The 17,342-nt window shown below is 44.9% G+C and overlaps 2 protein-coding genes across 3 annotated transcripts; one reads left to right on the forward strand and one right to left on the reverse strand.

Moving 5' to 3' along the window:
- Positions 1-479: 479 nt before the first annotated feature.
- On the reverse strand, positions 480-5,169 carry SLC46A1 (solute carrier family 46 member 1). Of its 2 annotated transcripts, none has more exons than XM_015295757.3 (5): positions 5,006-5,169; positions 3,951-4,803; positions 3,587-3,670; positions 2,565-2,721; positions 480-1,918 (listed from the first exon to the last, which is right to left on the reverse strand). In XM_015295757.3, the coding sequence occupies exons 1-5, from the start codon at positions 5,132-5,134 to the stop codon at positions 1,843-1,845; spliced, it is 1,299 nt and encodes a 432-aa protein (XP_015151243.2). In that variant the 5' UTR covers positions 5,135-5,169; the 3' UTR covers positions 480-1,842. The 2 variants fall into 2 exon arrangements, with proteins under 2 accessions (XP_015151243.2, NP_001191995.2); NM_001205066.2 differs by having other exon boundaries at positions 4,883-5,169.
- A 1,764-nt stretch (positions 5,170-6,933) lies between these two features.
- Positions 6,934-17,085, forward strand: SLC13A2 (solute carrier family 13 member 2). Its single transcript, XM_425404.7, has 12 exons — positions 6,934-7,064; positions 9,512-9,640; positions 9,962-10,098; positions 10,758-10,984; positions 11,659-11,839; positions 12,055-12,177; positions 12,896-13,117; positions 13,468-13,553; positions 13,687-13,808; positions 14,263-14,424; positions 15,316-15,453; positions 16,222-17,085. Exons 1-12 carry the CDS (start codon positions 6,963-6,965, stop codon positions 16,345-16,347), a joined length of 1,755 nt encoding a protein of 584 aa, XP_425404.4. The 5' UTR covers positions 6,934-6,962; the 3' UTR covers positions 16,348-17,085.
- The last annotated feature ends 257 nt before the right edge of the window (positions 17,086-17,342 follow it).

The following is a 17,342-nucleotide window of genomic DNA, read 5'->3' on the forward strand; positions in this document are numbered from 1 at the left end:
AGGGGAGCCTAGAAAAACTTCAATTTTCTAAATAGACCATAATAGCTCCTATTGAACTTCTCCTTTGCAGGTACGCTGACACAAAAGCAGAGTGCAGTTTCACTTCACTGCACAACATTTAGCTGTTACTGTTGGATGCCGTGGAGTCTGTTGGTAGAGCTACAGACTCATGGACTCCACTGGTTCAGCTACATGCAACCCTTACAGCATGTCCTGCTCCTGGAGGAAGCTAATCCAGGGCTTGGCCACATCACTCCTGCCTACGTCCATCGGCACAGGCACGCAGACCAAGTGGTGTAACACAGAGTTCCTCCCTACTTCTCCACTTCCCACTTCTCCGATTCTATTTTTATCACCCACTCTTAATGAACAGGGAACAAAGTGATGCATAAGGCTTTTGCACGCATGGTTAAGGACAGAGCAAGGAAGGGCGAATCTCATCAACAGCTGCAAGAGAAGAGCAATCTTTGGAAGAGCCATAAAAGAAAACTGGGTTTTTATTCACTCTGAAGGTAATCTGACTGCTAAGCAATTTCACATTATTGCAGACATCTGAACTCTGTGTTCAATGCAGTGTACAATGAACTGCTGGTTTATGGCAGTGTGAAGAAAATAGGACTGAAGCAATATAGTTAATGCTTTGAAAAGAACAATTACAAATACCACAAATGTGGAGGTTTGCTTGTTGGCATCAACGTGTCCTGAGAAGGGCAGACATGAAGTCACTGGCAAAAAATCATGCCCCTTAAACAAAAGAACTTTTACTTCCAAAGACATTTATACCGTTCCCTTAGCAACTCAACCCAACACATCATGGGCTGATGAGGAAGAACTGCTTCTGGCTCTGCGATTTGATTTCACAGTCACAGAATGACAGAATCATTCAGGTTGGAAAAGGGCTCCCTGATCCCCAACCCACCCCACCATGCCCACTGACCACATCCCTCAGTGCCACATCTCTACGGCACCTGAACACCTCCAGGATGGGGACTGCCCCACCTCCCTGAGCAGCTGTGCCACTGCATCACCACACTTGCAGAGAATATTTTTTTCCTAATATCCAACCTGAGCTGGTGTGAGTTGTAGACAGACGGACATGCCACTGGCACTCATAGCAACAAGCACTTCTAGCAGTAAAACTCCCATTGAAAATTACTGGCCTGGAACATGACTTTTAACCACAACACACTGATTTGGAGCACAGATGTTTTTCTCAGGAGAACACTGCCAGGCTACCTCACCCTGCAGGCTCTGGTCTGGTCTTCACCCACACCAACTGCTGCACACTGTAGTACTCAGAGGAGAGTACCAATTAAGCCAGAATTCAACTCTCTCTCTCCCTCTCGTTATCCATCCCCACCCTCACCTTATGAACCAAACTCAACCCAACCCAAACTAATTAAACCCAACCAATCAATTTCAACCCAAACAAACCCAACTCAACCCAACCCAACCCAATTAAACCCAACCAAGCAATTTCAACCCAAACAAACCCAACACAACCCAACCAATCAAACTCAACCAACCCAACCAAACTCAATCCAGACAAACCCAACCCAACCACTACTGGCCTTGCAAATGACTACCAATTGCTTTTAATCTTGATTGGCTTTTGAGTAGTCCCTTGGGTTCTCTCTGTGATGAGCAAGGAGATATTCACATCTGCACATCAAGCTTTCCCTGGCACTCAGAGCCATGACTTCCAACTTTCAGGCATTTAAAAATCAGTGAGGACAACCAAGGTGTCCCTCATACACTGATCTGTTCTACAAGTGAAGAACAAAAAGCAGTCTATGGACAGACACTGCCAGAATGGCCAATTCCTCGTTGCTAAGCTGCTGCTCAGCCATCTGCAGGGGACGAGGAAGCATCTGAGAAGTGGCTGTACTGAAGGTTGGAGTCCTGGATTTCTATCCACCTAAGAAAGAAAGAAAGAAAGAACAGTCAGCGCTATGAAGGCACACTGAGACTTTGCTGAATGAAGTCAATTTTGAAGTTTCAAAGGAACAGAACAAAATGATCCTGCCAGGAGCTGTTACACTTCTACCACAAACCTCAATGCATTTTCTCTTCTAGGGCATTCATTTCTTACCACGACAAAACTTTCTGCTTTAATTAGTAGAGAAACAATTGAACAGAGACTCCTATGAGAACTCCATCTCTTCCATAAAGGAGGATGTGCAAATTCAACTGCAGATTTTGGATTCTGTTCTAAGAGTGGAACGAGACTTGGAAGGTCTTTGAGCATGGACCACCACAGTACTCAGGCTGTAGGCTTATCACTAGGACTTATGCCAGAAGAAATGGGGGTGGAAATTAGGGACATGGTTAGTGGGCATGGTGTTGGCGATTGGATTTGGTGATCTTAGAGGTCTTTCCCATCCTCAGTACGTTCTATTATTCTGTGAAATGAACCTGCATCTCTGCTGATGGGGGCACTGAACGCTTTCCCATAAGCGTAACTGAAAACAAGACTTGTTGAGCACTTACCCTAAGACTAAATAATCATTCTTATATTACACTCCACAATTTCTATGGCAGTTTAGAAATCTGAAGTAAGTTACCCCATGATAGCTGCTGGAATAAGGAGAAGGATGGCCCCAAAGAGAAAGGGGAATCCCCTCATGAAGTGCAAGGTGGAAGGGTAGAGGGAGTTGAACACCCCCGTAGCCACAAGTGAGCACAGCCCTTCCACACAGGCAACAGAGGCGAAGAGTGCACCTGCAAAAGATACAAGATGTGTAAGATACACATGGTGAGAGAGCCAGGTAACAACACCAATGCTGCGACTTCCAGACATGGCACCACAGGAGCTGACCAGGGCATTATCTATCGGCTGGATTACCAATGCTTCAGAAAGGGTTATCTAAATCTGTTTACTGCCAGGCACATCTTATCGCTTGTTAAACATTAAGTGCAGCAGAGGATTGCATTTTATAGGCTTAGTATCATAAATCTGGTATCAAGTGCATGCCACCTTCATTCTAATGCAAGAAATCCAATTTTGCAACGTCACCCTCAGGTCTATTCCATCTCACTTCCCCCCTCCCTGCCTGCAGAAGCATTTCCATGCAGCCTGTAACAGCAAGTGTAAGCTTTTCTAATGAATTCCTGGACAAAAGGCAAACACACTCCTCCTCGGGGTTATCCATGATCTTTCACCATGGTCAATGATATAACCCTCTAACAACGCTAAGTTTCTTCCCACTGTTACTGATCTACAGAGAAAAGTCACGGCCAGGGAAATCACTAATATCCGCTCGTTATATAATCCATTTAACTCTTGCTCCTCAAACCCTTTGAAACGAATTGATGAGTAGATGACCTGTTCCTGAGCTTGAACACAACGTTTTCCATCTTGCTTTCTACTTTTTGTCCTCATCTTGAAAATGCAGTGAGCCTAAATGGATGAATATTGACAACTATCCCAAAAAATTCGAGTGTCACCCTGGTCTTGAGGGTGAATGCATGGGCACAGGAACCCAAAGGAGTTGGGGAAGTACTAACCTACCAGTTTGGTTTCAATGTTGCACCAAGACAAGTGCTTTGGGACCTGGCTTAAGTGCACATAAGGCCAAATCCTTACCCTGCTCCGTCTCACTGACCAGCTTGGAGAGCTTGGCTCTGATAACTGGAGTAGCTGCCATGGACAGGAACATAATCCCGTAACCTGCAAGCAAGATATGGCACATTAGGGAAAGCTCAGCTGAAGTTGTGTTGAATTAAAATCATAGAATCATAGATTAAGGTTAGAAAAGGCCTCTAAGATCACTGAGTTCAACCATCAACCCATCCCTGCAATGCCTGCTAAGCTGTGTTGCTCAGTTGGACTCAATGATCCATATGGATCCCCTCCAACTTGGGATCTCCCATGACTCTGTGATTCTATGATCAACTGGCATCTCCAAGCTACGCCCCCAAGATACAGGGATTTAAGAGCTCTGCGTCACCTGTAAACATCAGTGGTGTTGTAGTAGCAAGAGAAATCACCACCAGCCCAGCAATATTGGAGATGAGTCCTATCTCTGCCACCCAGGTGTCCTCCAGGCAGAGCTGCAGCAGCCGCAGTCCCCCAAGGCTGCTCAGGTATGCCAGATAGCTGGCAGCTGAGCCGTACCCAATGAGATCTGAGGCCCAGCAGAGTGGGGAGCCGAGTTCATACAAAACATAGAGGTCCTTGGTTCCAAAATGCACAGTGACAAGAAGAAAGAAAGCCAAGGAGTAAAGGGCAAGCTTCCTCCTGGAGCTCAAGTCTTCCGGGGCCGTGTACAGCTTATAGACAGCCTTGTAGTGTTGGAGAGTCAACAGCTTGGCCGCTCTCCGCTGCTTCACCGTTTCCTGCAGACACAAAGCAGCATAGAGGGCAGCAGCGAGGCTGGCGGCCAGCACCAGCCAGAAGGGGTTGATATAACCCTCAGCTTTGCGCCATTGGCCACCGCCAACGCTGGCCACCATCCCCGCCACGCCAAGGCAGGCCTCGAGGATGGCCACGCGGAAGGTGCGCGTGCGTTGGTTGCTGCTATCGGCCACGGAAGCGAAGCAGCCGGCCAGGATCAGGTTGTAGTCCCCCAGCAGACCGCTGATGATGCGCCCCAGGAGCAGGTAGGCGACGTGCAGCCGCAGGTACATGACGAGGAGGTACACAACCGCCTGCACCGCCATGCCCACCGCCGGCAGCACCAGCACCGGCCGCCGGCCCACGCTGTCACTCCAGGGCCCGAAGAGCGTCACCGAGAAGAGCCCCACGAAGAAACCCCCCAGATTGATGCAGAGGTTCCAATGGGCGACCAACGCTTCCACCTCCTGAAAGAGAAACGCACCGTGACGGGGTGGGCACGGCCATCCCGAGAGCTCCCCGCCGCCCTCCCCGAGCGCTCCCCACCTCCCGCAGCGGATCGACGGCTCCGCTGCCGTTCCCGCAGCCGTGGGGGCTGCTGCCATTGGGCCCCACGTAGCCGCGCTCGGCCCCCAGCCGATCCCATAGGTACTGGGTGGCCAGCGGGACCTGCAAACCGAGAGCCAGCGTGGCGAGGAAGAGCAGCGGCTCCACGGAGGGAGCGGGGAGGCAGCGGCGGGCGGGGGGCGGCGGTGCGGGGGGGGTGGCGGCGGTGGGGGGATCCGACGGGGCGGCCATGGCTGCGGAGGAACGGGCGGAGCGACCGACAGAGCGGCCCCACCTCCAGCTCCGCCCCACAGATGGGAGTGGGGAGGATCGCAGGGATGCGGTGCTTTCCTCCTTCGTGCGTCGTTCTGCGTTGCTGGGGGTCCCTGCTGGTGGGTTTCTGAGCGGTGATTAAAGCTATTTCGATTCCCTGCCTGATGTTGTGCTGATCTTCGAGCTGTAATCAACCACTTAAACGCATAAGAATCTGGGAAAATGCATTAGAACCTGGGAGGTGTTGTAGTTAGCAACGTGTAATCAGCTTGATTGGTTTTATAGGATTGAAGTTGGAAGGGACTCCCAAGGGCCATCTGGTCCCACTGCCTGCAATGCATAGGGACACCCACAGCTCCATCAGTGCTCACAGCTCTCCATCCTGACCCTGGGGTCTGCAGGGATGGGCACCACCACCTCTCTGGGCAATATGCGCCAATGCCTCACCGCCCTTATCCTAAACAACCTTTTCCTTTTATCCAAACTAAATCAGGGTTTGGTGCCTGGAAGACAAGATCTGTAAACAAAGAACAAGTGCTTTAAATCAACACTTCAAAAGCACAATTCAGAGTATGAGATTAACCCGTTTACATAAACCGGAGTAGTTCCAACTTAATGTAAACTGGCATCACACCTTCAACACCACTGAAGGAGTGTTAACCACAACATCACAGAACCATTCAGGTTGGAAAAGACCTCTCGGATCTCCAAGTCCAACCCCAGCCCACCCCTACAATGCCCACATCCCTCAGTGCCACATCTCCACAGCTCTCAAACACCTCCAGGGGTGGGGATCCCACCACTCCCTGGGCAGCTGTGCCAAAGCATCACCACTCTTCAGAGAAGTTTTTTTCCTAATATCCACCAGAAGCTTTTGGTGGAGCTACCAGCAGATGACCTAAGGTCTTTGCTTCTCTTCTCTCTCTGCTTGACCAAGCTATAAACAGAGCTGTGACAATTAATACCAATGAAATGGAAACGTCAACGTGATATGAAAGCTCTACAGGCACGGTCTACCAATTAAAGACATCCAGGTGGCATTAAAAGGATGCTCCCTTTGGAACTAACAGCTTCCACTCAGTTCCTGTGTACTTACAGAACCAAATAATTCACCGTTGGAAGTTTTTTGCAATTGGGATCAAAATTGCCACCAATTTCCCAGATTTCCTAAATTCACTTTAAATAATAATAATAATATTAATAATAATAATAATTGCCCTATGAGCTACCACAGCTGTGCCTAAAAACCTGATAGGTAGGAAAGGTGAAAAAACCCATAGTCTGATGCTTGCAAATTTTGGCTTTGTAGCCAAGCCTTGCCCACTGCATTCACACACAACAGGCCAAGCCAGGAGGAGTTATTACTTTCCCTCTTTAGCCCAAGGCATTTCGTATAACATACCGACCTGTTCTGGGTGGCCAGAAGCGCCACCCTTTAAACAGAGCAGAAGAAAACTGTTGTGAGGTTTCTGTCCTTTTTTTACGGGACACAGCTATTGACAGAAGGCATGATGAAAGACCAACACTTGAACAAAGTGGAGGACCTCTCAGGATGCTTCTGAAGAACGACCTGGGTGCAAGGAGTTAATCTCCTCCCGGATTTACTGGTTATCAGAAAGGCTGTTGTAAGAAAGTTCCTGATCTGACACTCTTTTGCTGTCCCCTCCCTTCTTTGTTCTCTTCCTTCTTTCTCTGATTACATCCAAAAACAACACCCAGCTGCCAGAGGTCAATGTTTAATATTGCCGCGTGTTTATATAGTCCCCGGGAGCAGCGCTGGGCCTTTCAGCACCGGGCCAGCTCCACCATGGCTCCCTGCTGGCAGGTGGCTCTTGCCTTCAGGAAATACCTGGTCATCATCCTGGTGCCCCTTGTCTTCTTGCCACTGCCTCTGGCTGTTCCTACCAAGGTAAGAACCTTTTACACTGAATCCGAGAGCGAAATATCTCCTTAGAGGCGTTCCTATAAAAAAGACCGTGCAAATTCTTTCTGAGAGGCACCTCATAGAATCACAGCATATCCAGAGCTGGAAGGGACCATGAATATAATTTACCTTCTAAGGATCGATTCCAAATCACCTTCTGATTTTCTATCAGTACCCCATTCACGTCCTCTTTCAGCGTTGGGTATTTTTTCTCATCATTGCTGCCACGTAAGAGAGTTGTCTCTCACACTCGGATGGATAAGGAAATCTGTTACATCAGGGAAAAAAAAATATATTGTATTTCACTCTTCCCATCATTATTTCCATAACAAACTTCCAAAAAAAAGGAGGCAAAGAAAACAACAAAAAGAAGATTTAAAATATTAAAATGTCACATTTTGAAAGACAGAATGCTTAACATTCCTTCAGAGGAAGTGAATTGCGAAAGCCTGTAGCAGTAGGGCAGGTATCTCTGAGCCATTGATCACTCAAACGCAGCACTGAGAGCAGGCAGAGCTCCAGCAGTTGGATTAATCTTCACTCCCACTCATTTCTCCCGCTCTCCTCATGCAGACAGGTCTAACCTCTGGTCTTCAGGTCTCTCATTCCACTCCCAGTCCCCTCTCCCGTCACTTCTGCTCTCTGAATGCCAAGTCCTACCTCCTCCCTTTGATCCCCGCTGACCCTCAGCTTCTGGTCTCCTTCCCAATTCTTCCCCATTCTTCGCTCCACTCTTTTTGTGCAGCCCCTTCTTCCTCACTGCTCTTATTTTTTTTTCCTGTAGAATCCATTCTTTTCACCAGACCAATGATTAAGAGAGTTTCTGGAGCTTGGGCCAGAGGGTTGCAAGCACAAACAATGGAGTGGCACTGGTGGGAGGAGAAATGCAGTAACTGATCAGGCATGTCCTCCTCTTCCCTTGCTATGCAAATAAAATAGCTTAAACTGTCACTTAAAAGCTTACTAAAAAGACAAAAAATAACAGACTTTTTTTTTTCTTTTTTCTTTTTTTTTTTCTAATTAGCTTTCTACAGGCCAAAGTGTTAGAGAAGTTAAAAGAGATCTGGATCATAAACTTTCTGAAGTATCCAGAAATAGGAGTGTTGCTTTTCATCTGTTCCTGGGGTTGCTGTTACCAGACAATCAGCCCTTGGTTTTGTCAATCTGTATTTCCCACTGGTGCCACCCACGGGTGTATCTTCATAACAGTAAAATAAGGGAGAAAAGGGACCATCAGAGTGGGAAACTGTCTTCAGTGCTTGATAGAACCAATAATTAAGGTTACTGCCACTCTCATTCAAGATAAGGCTTAAAAGGCCTTAAATCTCTTCAGGAATCTCTGCCGGTATTACTCTTCCATCCCTGGCAACGTACCATGAAGATTGCTTTCCTCCATTATTCCTTGGTTTAAACCCCTGTACTAAAGCTGTCACCTTTTCCATTGCTTTCTCTTAACTATTTAGTCAATAAACATTGGTACGCTTTCATTTGTTCTCTCCATTCTGTGTATTTTGAGTGGACATTCTCAATCCAAGACCACACAAGAACTTTTTTCTTCCAAATCCTTTGCTCTGACAGCTGCTGGCACCTATTATTTTGCTAGCTCCAAATTAAGGAAGCCAATGTATGCTGCATTGTCACTTTCCCATGTTTTTTTTCCCAGCAGCCTAGCAGTATACCATGTTGTGATATGGTATTTTGAATCCTTCTAGTGCCCGAGGTTGAGTTAAATAGTCTTGTATAAAATTCAGAGTGGTTGTCTGCAGCAAAACCATGCCTGTTTCCTCAGGAAAAAAAAAAAAAAAAAGAAAAAAAAAGATAACGTGAAACATGAGATCATACCTTCTTCAAAGAAATAACTCAAAGTCAATGGAAGACGAAATTGACCCATGACCAGTTTGTCAGCATTTCAAAGTCTGCACTAAGCTAAAAATCTGATTTTAAAAAACAGATAACAGTATTTCCAGTAGAAAGAACTCAGGCTGTTTAACCTACCAGAGGTTCACGAGGGCCACATCCTGAAGCATGCAGAGGAAAAAGTGGGGGAAACCTTGACTGGATTGAAGATTGCTTCTGCAAATCAAAGCCAGAAATGAAAAAGAAACAAAACAGAGAATACCAGCATCAGCAAAACCAAGACATCTATGCAGGGACTGTCAATTCCTTATCATAAAAGGTTCAAAGTTATCTATCTCTTGTCTTTCCCCACCAAAGGTCCCAATCTCCCCCCATGGTTTTGACAAGGTTGTTGAGTAGTTTGTCATTGGATTAGGATCTGCACAGCTAGGGGGACAGATGGGAGAAAAAGACAGAAAACAACCTTTTTCCAAATCCCTTTATCAGGCAATGAATATGACAGGCTGTTGCCTTCTCAGAGCTTAAGTGAGGTGTAGAGTCCATCCATCCTGACTGTGTGCACTCTCTTCTTCCAGGAGGCCCAATGTGGTTACGTTATCATCCTGATGGCACTGCTGTGGTGCACGGAAGCTTTGCCACTGGCTGTCACAGCACTCCTTCCCGTCCTGCTCTTCCCAATGATGAATATCATGGATTCAACAGCAGTAAGAGACTGGGGTCTTGTTTGTTATTGGTTTTTATTGGCCATCTCTTATTTGGGTACTTCAGCCAGGGGGATTTCCAGAGTGCAGATCAAAGAGGAAAAGATTGCACTGATGTTACGTAGAAAATATATTCTGTTCATGGGATAGAGCCTGCTTGTGCCCAGAGTGGAGCTGCTAATCTGAAATTGAAGCAAATCCATTAATCAGATGCAACCAACAGTTAGCATACTAATGACTCTGGGACAAGGTGCCCCCTCAGAAAACACCTTTCTATCCAGTGGTTTCTTGTCACTGTTCTCTCCCCCTTGCTCCATGTTGTAGGTCTGCAGGGAGTATTTGAAGGACACCAATATGCTTTTTATTGGGGGACTGCTGATGGCTATTGCTATTGAGAACTGGAACCTACACAAGCGCGTTGCTCTGCGGGTCTTGCTCATCACTGGTGTCAGACCAGCCCTGTGAGTAACAGTCACAAAAAAATGATGTGGGATAGAGGATTTCATGGCATTACTTCCTATCAGCATTGCCTGAAGTCAATTCTGAAAAGTCAGGGGTGCTACTGGGCTTGGGCAGGAGCACAGCTTGTGACAGTTAGGAAGGTCTATGGCTGAAATACAGAAAACATCTACTCTATAAATGCTGTATTGATTGCAAGGAGAAGAGAAAATGGGGGGATGCTTGTTTTGGAAACAACAACTGTTTGCCAGACTGGAGATTTAAGCCATGCAGAGGCTACATTACCCTATTTAATTTGTCCCAGATCATAAGAAGACGGAATATAGAAGGAAATTACAAAGCAGTAGAATGAAAATGCATATAAGATAAAACCCATTTCATCTGACGTATAATCTACATCTCATCTAAAGAATAATTTTGAGACAAATAACAGAGTAATACTGAACCAAGGATTAGAATTTTATATGAGCAAGAAGAGACTCTTAAATTATAGAGGTAGGATAAATCTACGAAAAAAAATATAAAGAGATCATTTTCCGTATTGTTTAAACTGATTGCTAGGCATTTTCCAAACCTACCATTTGTAAACAAAGCTTTGTTACAGAAAAGGGCATGGAAGCCATGAGTTCTGACCTGGCTTCTTCTAACCCATTTGTTTCAGACTTCTGATGGGTTTCATGCTCGTGACTGCATTCCTGTCCATGTGGATCAGCAATACAGCCACCACCGCCATGATGGTGCCCATAGCACAGGCAGTTCTGGATCAGCTGCACAAGTCAGAAATGGAGTCTGAAGCAGCCAACCAAGTGTTTGAGAATGACAACAAGGCCTTTGAACTGCAAGAAGAGCCAACGAAATCAAACAGCTTCAAAGAAACAGAGGAAAAAGGTGAATGGGCTCTGGGCATTTTTCTCTTTGGGATAATGGAGGATGTCCTGATGCCTTTTCACCAGCACAGTTGTTGCTACTAAATTCTGAAAAAGGAATGTGTCTAAAACATCCTGACTGTTCCTTGCAGCAATTGTGAGGCTCTTCCATGAATCAAAGGCACAATAAGTTCCACTGACTTGGATGAAGGTCAATAGCTCAATAAAACAACATGTATAAGCACTCCATTAGCTGAAGACCTCACATTAGGTTTGATATTTCCCCATATATTATGTTAGTTCCACTGTAATCTGCTGCGTAACTCTTCAGACAGTAGTCCATCTCTGAGGGACAGATTCTGGCCTATTGCATGCCTGAAGGTTAGAGATTAAAATGATCTTTCTAATCCAAAGAATGATCTCTCTAATCCAAAGATACATAATCACACAGCAATCTCTCTTCAGACTTCATCACATCAACTTCTCCTGAAAAACGGTTATTTTCACCAGCGACCAGTAAAAATTGACAGAATGTCAAAGAATTAACAATGCCAGCCTCCTAAAACAAGGAAATTTGGCTCCTCTGAGTCTGAGTCCATTGTGTCCTAGCCTTCAATTACACAATTTTACAGACAGAAGATCTTTTCCTATCCAATGTAGCTTCTGTAACCCCCTCACTCCTATCTTGGGACCTAGGTAATAACCATGTTCTGGCAGCTGAGGAAGACAAAGAGAGAAATGAACACCCTGCAGACGAGAAGCACAAGAAACTCTGCAAGGGAATGTCTCTCGCAATTTGTTACGCAGCCAGTATTGGAGGGATTGCAACTTTGACTGGGACAACACCAAATCTGGTGCTGAAGGGACAAGTTGATGAGTAAGTCTGGTTGGATTTGGGAATACACATCTATTAAGATGCATCTTTCTGCTCCAGCTGACTTCTAGTTCATACAGAGAAGGAAAGTATCAGTTTGCTAACTCTGCAAGGGAAGTTGGCTTCTCTTCCTTGGGGAGATCAAAAACACCCCCTGTTTTTGAATACAGAAGAGTCTGCAGAGTTTGGGATGCTGACAGCCCCCTACATTTTTGCAGGATCTTTCCCAACAATGACAACGTCATCAACTTCGCCTCTTGGTTCTCTTTTGCTTTTCCCACCATGGTTGTGCTGCTGATTTTGGCCTGGATTTGGCTGCAAATTCTGTTCTTGGGCTTTAAGTAAGTACCCTTCTCATACTAGAGCACAGAGCACAGGTACTCATTATGTACTGTACCACAAGTGATTCTTTCATTGATAAGCCTACGCTTGATGTTTACACACCAAATAGAGGAGCGTTCAGACACAACAGAGACCAACAGCACTGCACACTGAGTATCTGTTAAAATACTGCAATTATTTTTTCCAATAACCTGATGAAATCCCGTCAAAATACACTCTGTAGCTGGAAAAAGGGAGCTCCAGCTGCACGCAACCTGTTCTGCTGCATTGCTTTCATGTCCTACAAGATTGCTGTGCTTCAAACCAGGAAATTGATTTCAGGATAGAGCTGGTAAATTCCCTCATGACGAAAGCTGTGCAGAGCTGCAGGATTAGCATTGTGTCAGCTCCCAGCAAACACCCCATGCAAACAGCTTTCATTACCAACGTGACACCTGGACTACCACTTTGGTATTATCCTCAACCTCTTTCAACTGGAAAGAGCTTTCTCAATACCTGACAATGAGTTTTTAGGGGCAGGAAAGTGTTTTTTTTAGCCTTGGCAGCACAGAATGCAATACAGCTATCATCCACATCTCTGGCTGCTGATGTCACAATCATTATATATATATAATTCATATTAACACATATTTATATACAATACAACAGTTACAAAGTTTGTATTCTTAACTCTTAAGATGTCTGGCAAATTTCTTTGATATTGCCCATTTTTTCCAGTTTTCAGAAGAATTTTGGTTGTGTGAGGGATCCCTCTGCAAAGAACAAGGAGCAACAGGCCTATCAAATTATCAAGGACGAGAACAAGAAACTGGGTTCCATGAAATTTGCAGAGATTGCAGTCCTGGTCCTCTTCATCCTACTGGTACTGCTCTGGTTTACGAGAGAACCCGGCTTCATACCAGGCTGGGCAACTGTCCTCTTCAACAAAAACGATACGAGGTACCATCCCTTCTCCCCCTTGCTCTGAGCTAAATTATATCAGGAAACAACTGAATCAGAATGCATAGCCTAGCTGTTCTCTTCCCAAACGATTTTTATGAGGATTCCCTGCTGGTGAATCCTTGCCTAGGCTGTGAATTAATCTTTAATCTAACAGTAGCATCATTCTGGGTAGTCCTGTGTGGCATCAGATTTGGACTTGATGATCCTTATGGGTCCCTTCCAACTCGGGATATTCCATGATCATACCAAGATTAGAAGTAAAATTTGCACTTCTTATTGCATTATCCAGTTTCTTTAGTTCCTCATGCACCTAAAACACCACCAATTCTCTGACTGATCCATTGCAGCTTTGTCTCTGATGCTACAGTTGCCATCTTCATTTCATTTTTGCTGTTCATCATCCCTTCTGAATTCGCTATCAAACAGCAGACAGGTAAGCTTACTGAAGGCATAAAATCCTGCTGACAGAAATATGTCCTCATATTCCAACCAAGCCCACCTCTCACTGACAACTACCACTTTCTCTGGAGAATATAATATACAACCAATTCTTGTTTGGATTGTAGGCGGCAAGACAAAGATCCGAGCACCTCCAGCTCTCCTTAACTGGAAAGTAGTTCATGAGAAAATGCCATGGAACATCGTGTTCCTGCTGGGAGGTGGCTTCGCCTTGGCCAAAGGCAGTGAGGTAACATTCCTCTGCTTACCTGCTCTCCGGGGGTGATTTCTCCTCTGCTTTTCACATATGCTCTCCCAGAACACAAGAGGGCACGCTGGGAGCACCAAACACACGTTTCCTCCAACAGATTTCATCCTTAGGAGCAGTCCTATGATGAGATGTGTTTTGTAGCCCAGGCAAACAGCATGCTACAGCACAGCAGCACAATTAACTGTGTTTCTAGAAGAGTGGGTGGTTAAGAAAATACCCCATTACACTGAAGATTCTATTAAATGCAATTTAACCAATGTGGCAAGCAGGAGAAGGTAACACTTCCAGGATGTGTCTCCCACACAGTCCTTACAGCCTCTACATGCTGTAGAGTTCCACGGGGTAGAATTGATGAGGGAAACATGGTTGGATTGCGATACGGGTTCTTCTTCATCAGCCTACTATTCTGACAGGCATTCTTCCTCTGTCACAGGAATCCGGTCTGTCCGGATGGTTGGGTACCAAACTGACTCCTCTGGAGAATATCCCTCATCCAGCCATTGCGTTCCTGTTGTGTCTCCTTATTGCTACTTTCACTGAATGTGCCAGCAACGTGGCCACCACCACCCTCTTTCTCCCTATCCTGGCTTCAATGGTGAGTTCAAAACGCTCTTGTAAGGGCAGCTTTCAGGCAGGTGTATGCTCAGTGATGAGAGGTGGCTGGCTGACACCACCAAGCACCGGCTCATGTATCTGATCAGGAGGCAAGACTTTAAACAAATACATATGTATGTGAATGCTTATAAATTCACACACACCATGTGCTCAGTTCAACCTTCCTAAAATCATTGCTGGGAAAAAGTAAAGGGATTAAACTCTGTGGCATAGTACACTTTGGCTTCTGGCCTAAATAACCCCATGAGGTCACTGCCAGCTGTACTCGTTTTCCCTATTTGTTCTGTACAGAGACAGCAGCAGCAGCAGCATTTGTTTCCCTGTAACATTCCATTACTGTATTTCACTCCAACCACTGGCCTTCCAGAAGTCTGAAGATGACACCATTAGTCAAGCTCTGTGACCTAATTCAGAATTTCCATAGGAAACTCCTGTTGCAATGATAGACGTCGTCCTGCAGTGTGAAATGGTGGCTCCAGATTGACACTGGAGTAAGAACTATCAAAACCTTTTTGTATGGGACACAGACTCCAATAATCCCCAAGATGACCCCCTCACCTCCAGAGTTTCCACCGATAATTTAGTTTTGCTCACAATCCGTTTGAAGGCACTTCATATTCTTTCCTGGTTTTTGAGTCAAATACAGTCATTATTATGAATTTATACCATAGCAGTGATTCAAAATCCACAATCAGAAACACAAAGCATTGAGCACAAAAACAATTCTTGCTGCTGCTGCGCAAAGGCGTTGAGTAGACGTTGCTAAAGAAATGATTTCTGGCATGGACAAACACAATCAGTATTCTACCAAAAGGCTTCTATGCATTTTTGTGTATCAAAACCATCACCCGTGCTCTCCCTCCTTGCACAGGCTCAATCCATCTGCCTCAATCCACTCTATGTCATGCTGCCCTGTACACTTTCAGCATCGTTGGCGTTCATGCTCCCAGTGGCCACTCCCCCTAACGCCATTGTCTTCTCATATGGACACCTCAAGGTTATAGACATGGTGAGAAAAACACATTCTTTTCAGCATTTTCATCACTAGTTTTGAACTTTTTTTTCTCCCCCCCCCCCCCCTCCCCCCAATATTGGTTCTTCTTGGAAGAGTGTTAGCAAACTCACCCTTCTGTAGTCAAATGGAAAGACAAATATAAATGTCTGAATTAATTAGGTGTCCCTCTATATATAGGGGTCCCACTTTATACATTAATAAAGTATGCATTTACAGCTTTATCAAGAAGCTATTGAGCTTTAAGAAAACATTCAAGACTTCTTGAAGATGCTCCAATGGCCGCTTGCTGTCAGTGAGAAGTGGCAATGTGAAACTGTTCCAAAAGCCCACTGTAGATACAATCAGGGATGTCGAGGAGGTGTGTAATCTCTACAGTCCTTCTGCAGTGACCAGGGCAAAGCCTACACCTCTCACAAGGCTGCCCTGATATAACAAAGAAAGATGGACATGGATGTCTTGTCTCTAGGTAACTTCTCCAATATATAACACCAGATACCAATACCAGGTGAGAGGAGAAGGTTCTACATAGGCAGACGAAAAGGATTTCAGGACTTCTAGCTTAAAATCTCTATCTAATGGAAGTCCAGTTTCCATTCTACAGATTGTATCTCGTGAAGGAAACCAGTTTAAATGTAATTTGATGGAGGTCTGGAGGAGCCAAAGAGGGAAGTCAGAAAAACTAACCATAAAACAAGCCAAATCAGCATGGAAGAAAGAAGAGCATTCAGTTCAATTAATAACACTTTTGCTTTGTAATTCCAGGCCAAAGCTGGATTTGTACTCAACATCCTGGGCGTTCTGACAATTAATCTGGCCATCAACACCTGGGCTTCATCCTTGTTCAAGTTGAATACCTACCCATCTTGGGCAAACTCAACGTATTGCTAGTAATACGTTATTACGTACAAGGGAACCAACAACTGCACCTATTAGGACCATAACATGAGCAAGACCATCACTGACCCAAGCTTTGCTGAGGCAGTGGCTAAGAGACAGCTCTACTCTGTGCAAAAGGATTTGCTACCTGTGAGGAAAATAAACCCATTGATAAGATGAGGTAACCTTCTGCCTTTCAGCTGTTCCCGGTGTCTTCAGATTTTCTGTCTCTGCAGGGGAACATTTTCTCCAAGCACTACCTTGTTTTTCAGGCTCTGCATGTAAAGTCCTAAACCTACAGTGAATGAGAAAGAACTGTGTATATAAAAGGATGGAGAGAGACTCTGTGTACTGATTTCATGCCTGTGTTTGTGTATCAGCACTAATGTGAATATTCACCTACAGGCACCAGTGTATATGTTCCATATGTACATAATGTTGTATACTCTGTGGGCATGGTATGTGTTGTATGGTTAGAGATAAATCACTTGCTGTCAGCCTATCCTACGACTTTGAAATGTATATATTTACAGCCTACCCTGTTATGAATGTAGAAGACAGCTTTTATCCTGAAACATCCATCCCATTGTTATTTAAGCAGCATTACAGTCTGCAATGTCATGGCAGGAATAGAAATATTCCCCTGAGAAGAGTCTTGTGTCCTAAAGTGTATATGATTAATTAAAGGCTACTGTTTTTTATGCTCGTGTACAAATATTACTGTAAATACACTTGTCTTCCATGTGTCAATGGCTTGTCTGAGCTTCCTTATGCTAAGTTAGCACAATTGAATTTGTTATCATTAAAGTCATAATTGCTACTAACTATCAATACCAAGTTCTCCCTTTCCAAAGCCCCTAGTATGGCTCAATGTTCAATCCCTGCTCTCCTAAACCAACTTTCAGGAGCACATAGGTTCCCAGTGACCAAACTGACAAAGACAGTGGACTTTTTGGATGTCTATTGGCATATAATGCACCAACTTACAGTATTTTCAGTTCCAGTTG

Source organism: Gallus gallus, chromosome 19 (genome assembly GCF_016699485.2).
Source record: "Gallus gallus isolate bGalGal1 chromosome 19, bGalGal1.mat.broiler.GRCg7b, whole genome shotgun sequence".
Lineage (NCBI taxonomy): Eukaryota > Metazoa > Chordata > Aves > Galliformes > Phasianidae > Gallus > Gallus gallus.

What these genes read in the sequence shown, in the direction of transcription:
- SLC46A1 (NM_001205066.2), bottom strand. Translation starts at nt 5,134, where the DNA reads ATGGCCGCCCCGTCGGATCCCCCCACCGCCGCCACCCCCCCCGCACCG. An exon ending in AACACCACTGATGTTTACAG is followed by an intron (nt 3,671 to 3,950) that starts GTGACGCAGAGC and finishes TCTTGCTTGCAG; the next exon opens with GTTACGGGATTATGTTCCTG. An exon ending in GGTCAGTGAGACGGAGCAGG is followed by an intron (nt 2,722 to 3,586) that starts GTAAGGATTTGG and finishes TATCTTTTGCAG; the next exon opens with GTGCACTCTTCGCCTCTGTT.
- SLC13A2 (XM_425404.7), top strand. Translation starts at nt 6,963, where the DNA reads ATGGCTCCCTGCTGGCAGGTGGCTCTTGCCTTCAGGAAATACCTGGTC. An exon ending in CTGAAGGGACAAGTTGATGA is followed by an intron (nt 11,840 to 12,054) that starts GTAAGTCTGGTT and finishes ACATTTTTGCAG; the next exon opens with GATCTTTCCCAACAATGACA. An exon ending in CCTTGGCCAAAGGCAGTGAG is followed by an intron (nt 13,809 to 14,262) that starts GTAACATTCCTC and finishes CCTCTGTCACAG; the next exon opens with GAATCCGGTCTGTCCGGATG.